Source organism: Gymnoscopelus braueri, assembly GCF_963280865.1.
Source record: "Gymnoscopelus braueri genome assembly, chromosome: 1".
In the NCBI taxonomy this organism is placed as follows: domain Eukaryota; kingdom Metazoa; phylum Chordata; class Actinopteri; order Myctophiformes; family Myctophidae; genus Gymnoscopelus; species Gymnoscopelus braueri.
The window spans coordinates 33,103,984-33,111,156 of NC_137603.1; the positions used below are offsets into that span (position 1 = coordinate 33,103,984).

The following is a 7,173-nucleotide window of genomic DNA, read 5'->3' on the forward strand; positions in this document are numbered from 1 at the left end:
AAGGCTTAAGTGGTAAATGTATGTTCTATAATATAATAATTTATATCTGCAAAGTAACTAGTAACCAGTGGTGGAAAGTAACTAAGTACATTTACTTAAGTACTGTACTTAAGTACAATTTTGAGGTATTTGTACTTTACTTGAGTATCTCCAATTTACAATACTTTTACTTCTACTCCACTACATCTCAGAGGCAAATATTGTACTTTTACTCCACTACATTTACTTGAAAATTTTAGTTTCTAGTTACTTTTCAGATATAAACTATGATATAATGAAACGTACAGTAACCACTTTAGCCCTATTTTATACCTAGGCTATTTGAAAATAGCAGATCTACGAGCTTGTAGATCTGCTATTTTCAAATATTTAGTACTTTTACTTTTGGTACTTTAAGTACATTTTGATGCCAATACTTTTGTACTTTTACACAAGCACATTTTTAATTCTGGACTTTTACTTGTAATAGAGTATTTTTATATTGCAGTATTGGTACTTTTACTTAAGTAAAGAATTTGAGTACTTTTTCCACCACTGCTAGTAACTAAAGTTTTCAAATAATTGTAGTGGAGTAAAAGTACAGCACTTGCCTCTGAGATGTAGTGGAGTAGAAGTAAAAGTATAGACAATTGGAAATACTCCAGTAAATTAAAAGTACCTAAAGATTCACAGTACAGTACTTGAGTAAATGTACTTACTTTACACCACCACTGATGATATATGATAATTATGAACAGAAAATAAAAGGTTTTTTTGGGGGGGGGGGGGGGGCATGGGGGCGGAGCCTGTGCATAAATATGCAGCGGATGAAGACAGACGGCAGTAGTCAGTAGTCAGTGCAGCTGCTGTGAGCTCGTCCGTCCTTCCTTCCTTCCGCTGTATGTACGTGGAGCAGCAGAGACACGTCTGATATCGCTGGGAGGGTGAGACAGCTTTTCTTTCATTTATTTACTACTAAAACAACGTTTACGTCGCACGGAGGACGTCCTCTTAACGGGGAGAAAACGTTTGAAGTGAGGTTCATTTTAGGCTTTTTTAAACGTAAAGCATTAGATGAATGCTTTACGTTTTTGTTACAGGAGGCCTATTTTTTCGCCCCATCGTTTTTTTTTAGCCCCCGCCGGTCTGGTCCTTTGCAGTGTTGCCATGTCCGCTTATTATAAGCTACTTTGGGCTTTTCGTTATTCTGTGAAGTTGCTTGTAAATATTCGTAGTTAGTTGCGGGTTGCGTTTTATGAGCTTGTTTCTGAAGTGTAGTTGCTTATTTAGGCTTGCTTCCATTATTATTATTTTTTTTTAAACCAGTCGTTCTCAAATATTTTCTTAAATGTATTGTGTGGCACAATACATTTAGAGGGGAGCATTTGTGGTGTTAAAATGTTTAAACAAAAATATTCCAAATATTCCACATTTTATTTCAAGGGTTTTTGAAAATAGTATCTAGATCTACAAGCTTGGCTATTTTCAATTAGCCGGTGTATGTAGGTTGCATAGTCGCTTCTTTTGGGCTTGTTTTCATAGACCTGATTGCTTGTCTCTCGCAAGACCTGGCAACATTGGGTCCTTTGTGTCTTGTTCTTTTAATACAAACCTCCATTACAGCTGCTGCAACACACAGCCAACTACACACCTCATGCTTATTCATTGCTGGTTTATGTGTTATATGTGTAATGGCTGACTATATGCTGGTTAACTAACTAATACTAAATGGCATGGCATTCATTTGATGGCAGCTTCATTATTATCCAGCTTGTATTTCTAGTTGTGAGGTGACTACTACCAATGGGTGCTTAATGTTAACTGATGATACAAGGAGCCATGCTGTTATATGCATATTCTTTCCACCTGGTTAAAAGGCCAGTTGCCACGGAGATGTTTTATTATACATACTACTGATGAACTACACTAGAGGCGTAATCTCGCGATTCTGAGTGAGTTTAAAGAGACGAAGTTCTGGCATCGCGAGATTACAACAAACTGTTTCTGAAGCTACTGTTGACCATTTTTTTTAAACTATTAATAAGAACAGATCTACAAGCTGTGTTGTTGTGAGATTTTTTTTTGGGAAAATGGCAAATTGTGGGAGATGATGGAAGAAATTTGGTGTCCATCAGCCACCAGAAAGGTGGTTTCCTGTCCTGTTTATATATGGGACATGTTGAAACCACCTAGCTGTAGTTTCATCTCAAACGTGTTGATAGTGGGGGAGAAAAAGGGGAACTAATCTCATTTGAGAGGTTTGTGTGTCACTCATTGACATGGAATTTCCCAACTAGTAGCAAGATACCGTAGTAGACCTTTATTGATCCCGTGGGGGAAATTCACTTGTCAAATGGCAGTTAAAATCAGTTGATATATATGAGCTGTGTTCCAAACACATAATAATTAGTCCAGGCATTTTAATCAGGTTACCAAGCGCAAATGGATGCCAGAAAAGTACTTATCCAAAGTTTTATTTATCCAAAGAGAGGCCCCCAAAAATACGAGCCTGCACACACATTCTATCAAATATAACTACATCTATTTAAAACCTGATAGAATGCTCAGACTCATTTATTTTCAAGTCAGTGAGATTTTTGAATGGGACAATTCATTTCTTCATGACCCAGGGGGTGTGGTTTTGACGTCAGACTTCAGCAGCCTATTAGGATCTTTAACTTGTAAATTCTTTGGCCAGCCCTTGTCATGTCCATAAAGCCTCATTCATAAAAAGGTTTGTTGATTATTTTATGATATATGATTTTCAGTATAGCATGAATTAGACTTTAATGGATTCCCAAGTTTAGAAAGTTTGTCCAATTTAGGGCTGAAACTTTTTTTTCCTTCAAATTACTGATCCATCTTTTCTATGCTTCGTGTGCAATAGAAAATGTCATGTCGGCTGTGGAGAGAGACCCTGGCTCTGGCGGAGGATTACCTGACACTCTGCAGCACGAGGCCATCGACAGCCCCTCCCCCTCCCAGCGAGTCAGCCGCTGCCATGAGGTGCCTGGCCCAGGACATGGAGATGCAGCACCACGCTCGCTTCCACTCGCTGGCACAGACCTTCCTGTGCCAGTGCGGGCCGGACCCCTGCGCCAGCCTCACCAAAGTCATGGAGGAGCTGGTGGGTGACGGACAGTTGAACTGGGGGAGGGTGGTGTCCCTCTTCACCTTTACCGGGGTGCTGGCCAGGCAGCTAGGAGAGCAGGAGGAGGAGGAGGAGGAGGACACCAACAAGCCGGGGCTGGACCTCGGGCGGGAACCGGGACTGGGGCCCGGTACCGGGACTGGGGCCCGGAAGCAGGGGCAAGAACTGGGCCTGGGGCCCGCAAGCTGCAGAAAGCTGGCTGAGACCATAGCTGATTACCTTGGAGAGGAGAAGAAAGACTGGCTGTTGGAGAATGAGGGCTGGGTAGGTCTTACAAGTGTCACTGCTTCAACAATGACCCACGAGAACACAAAGAAGCTAGGATCTTACATTTTAGAGTGTCTCAGCTTCTTAACCACATAAGACCTATACATTTCCCCTAATAGAGAAAATCGCCAATCTCCACAAGGGTTCCCCCAGGTGTCTGTCATTAGCTCCCTCATTTTCTCCCTCCACACCAAATCCCTGTGCCGAAAATTGCTGATCTACTAGCTTACGTGTTGAAATTCGATGCGTTGTGAGCGTGTGTATATAGGCTATTTCTGCTGAATGTTCACCCATTATGACATGCCCAGAATGGGGATGCTGGGGTTCATGTGGTCAACTTACTGAGAGACATGGCTTGGGTTAATAGAAACGGTGTAGGTGAAAAGTTTCAAAAATGTCTACAAGCTCAAAATGTAATGCGTTGCGAACAGTATACATAGTCATAGTTGTTGATTCCAGGTACAGTTTTTGCAGACGTCATCCTGGAGTTTTTTGGCTCCCTGCTTAGACTTGCCGTTAGAGATAAGAGACACTTTTATCTTGTCTTATCTTATAGAAAGCCATTTTAATCCCCAAGTGTCAAAACACCCAAGATAGGCTGGAAAACGAAACAGATTTTCTCGAGCCACTATTCTTGGAAACCACATGGTTTGGCTGAATCAAATTGCAATCTTCTTTTTTTTATAAGGTTCTATTTACACCGGTGTTTAAACATGGCCCATTGTGTGTTTGTGTGTCTGGGCTCAATGTAGACTCAGACATCTCTCTGCTAGGTGCAAACGAGGCATGTGAAGTCTACTTATTTGGACTGGACTGGATTACAAAATGTCAAATTGTACTCTAGAGGAGAGGAGCATTCAGGCGCCTCATGCGGGCTGCTGTGATTATAGGAATTAGAGAGCGGCATCAACCAAGAATCTGAAGAATGCAAGTATGCCGTAACAAGGCATAAACCAAACCACACAGCTCTTCTACATAGGCCTCCGATCTAGATATGACACAGATGGGATTTGTAATGGTAGGACAAGGGCTGCCTTGTGACTGTAAGAGTGACTCATCTGTTGTGAATCAAAAGACAAAAGTTAATTTTATACCTGTTGAGTGCCACTCATTTAGCTGAAACCGCACCTGGGGCAAGTTATGATGTCTCTGGGTAGCCTTTTAGTAAAGACCCTGGGAGACACAGACATGGAGCTGGCCTCACAAAGATTAGCAAAGCTATGGCTCAATGGCAGCTTTTGTGAATGGACTCACCCTGACCCCGCCCCCCAAAAAGACAAACACACACACACCCCTCCCTCCTTCAACTGGCAGCTGGTTCCAAACAGACATCCAACTGCCTCTGCCAGATGGACTTTGTAGTAACAGTCAAAGCCTCTTTCAGTGCTTTGAATTTGGCTTGCCCAAACTCAAGAGTTTCAGTGGTATGAGTAGAAAAACAAGGGACTGTACAGCAGTGTAGCACCTGGTGAACAGGTGCTCTCCCTGCTATGTGGCCGCTACCCTGAAAAAACACACTGAAGAAAATACAGCTGAAATGCAGAGGAAACGAAGCACGGCCCCCGGTTACTTCACTCTGTCCTTTGATAGCAGAAATGATCAGTCTCAAGTCAGTCCGCTCGGAATGGGGGGGGGGGAGAATGAATAAATGATAAAAAGATTTTCACTTGTCAAAATATCAACGCAAACTGTCTCACTCTTCCATGAATACAAGCTGGTGGTTTTCAGGTTAATATCCTTGCTATTGTGAAAGTAATTCCTCTTACTTTAACCACTTAAGCCCTAAATACTTCGTTGTATGATGAATAGCAGATCTACCAGCTCACAATGCAACCTTGTGAGACACGAGAGCTTGTAGATATTCTACTTTCACAATATTTTAAATTGATTTTTTTTAGACGATGTATGGAAAGTTTGCCTACATGCCAAAATAGTGATGCCAGGGGGAAAGTATTTAAATAGTGATGCCAGGGGGAAAGTGTTTAAATGAGACGGTTGCTGGTAGAACACATAAGATTATACACGGCACATACTGTATGTAGGCTTGGGCTATGAATGGATATATCCGTTTAAACTGTGAATACTGAGTAGATGAATCGCCAGTATTTTTCTAATGTGAACTGTGTGTGTTGTGTTACAGGAGGGGTTCTGTAAGTTCTCTCGCTGTGCCAGAGATGCGAAAAGCGACTCCTCTATGAAGACTGCTCTGTTCGCTGCTGCCGGAGTGGGCATCGCTGGGCTCACGTTCCTATTGGTGCGCTAGAGGACGGGTCCTTTGATCCTCCATCTTCTCCACCCTCCCTGCTACACGTCTACATCCACATGCTCCTTTTCATTTCGCACCAGTTAAGTCGATTTTTTTGTTTTGTTGTCACTATGTTTGAAACGAGTTGCGTCCTCCTTTTGGAATTCAGGGTTTGGATCATTAAAGTCATCAAATGAATGTTTGCACATATTCCAACCGACTGATGTTCTGTACTTACTCCCTCTTTTCTTAAGATTGTACAAAATGATCTGAATGCCTTCACAAATGATGGGAGTACGTGCTTATCAGTTTGCATATCTTTCCTGGACATGTCAAAGCACAGGTTTCTGCACAGCACAACTGTGCCGCCCGTCAAAAAAAGTTTTGTATTTTCAGCCGTGCAGCTAAAAAGTGACTTGTTTTTATTCGCCGACTCCCTTTTGGTTCATGTCTTCGTTTTGACTTTTTGTCGGCTGCCTTTTACATCCCACGTTGACCTGAGTTGTGTTATGATGTGCTATAGAGCCATTCTAGTGGAAAACGTATAAATTAATATATTATATTTATATGAAATAAAATTGGGACCAGTGGCCATTTCTACCAGTTGACCCGAGGCTGATTCAGCAGTTATTTAAATGTCATTCTTTTCTGGCCTGCCCAACATTCATGTGAAATCTCTTTTGGTTTACGTGGTCGTCCTAGCTGTGTGACCTCAGCTTGGCTGACCTGACAGCGGTGCTACCAGTTCATGTTTCCTTTCTACAGAGAAAAAGAAAAATGTGGACCAATCTGAATTGAAAATTTTGCTCTTAGAACAAATCCTTGTTATGGCATTTTTTTCGACCCACAGTTCTCCTTGAAGCATTATATTTTTACATTGTTTTACTATTTATTTATGTCACTTTTTTTGTTTTGTTTTTATAATAAAAAAATATGAAATTATGGAGTTGTCTTACTGGGTCGTGATTGGATGCAGGTTGTCTGGGGAAGATGGCTGTTTATATGCTAGTCTGTAACCTTTTTACATGGTGCCGCTTTAGTTTGTCTAATCTGTATGGTAGAGTGTTAATACCATTGGGGTGGTTGTATTTTGTCTCCCTGCTCTTCTATTGAGACATTTAGATCATGTCAAAGGTCATGTCTCACCTAGACACAGGATCTGACACACTTCAATTGACTCAATTTATCCCCATGAGCAAGCAGGCAGGCTCTATTTAGCTCAATGGTAAATATTTCAGCACTTGCGTAGGCAACCGAGTTCAAATCTGGGGTAGAAGAGGAAAGTTACAGCTTTAACTCTGGGTCCCTATTTCTATCAAAATGTTCACAACTTTCAGAACCAGCTGTATTGTTGCATCACAGGTGTAAAGAAGTGGTTGAAATTATTTTATTTTCGTACAGACTCCATTTGAAAATGGCTGATCTACAAGCCAGCTGATTTGAAAATGGCTGATCTAGCTATTTTCAATAGCTGAAGTAGAAGCTCGCAACAACATGCGACGCATTGTCAGCTTGTAGATCTGTTATTTTA

The 7,173-nt window shown here is 41.4% G+C and overlaps 1 protein-coding gene across 1 annotated transcript; it reads left to right on the forward strand.

Annotated features, from left to right (window-relative positions):
• The first annotated feature begins 815 nt into the window (after positions 1–815).
• Positions 816–6,599, forward strand: bcl2l10 (BCL2 like 10). The gene is made up of 3 exons (XM_080427653.1): positions 816–923; positions 2,867–3,394; positions 5,538–6,599. Exons 2-3 carry the CDS (start codon positions 2,870–2,872, stop codon positions 5,658–5,660), a joined length of 648 nt encoding a protein of 215 aa, XP_080283779.1. The 5' UTR covers positions 816–923; positions 2,867–2,869; the 3' UTR covers positions 5,661–6,599.
• Positions 6,600–7,173: the final 574 nt, after the last annotated feature.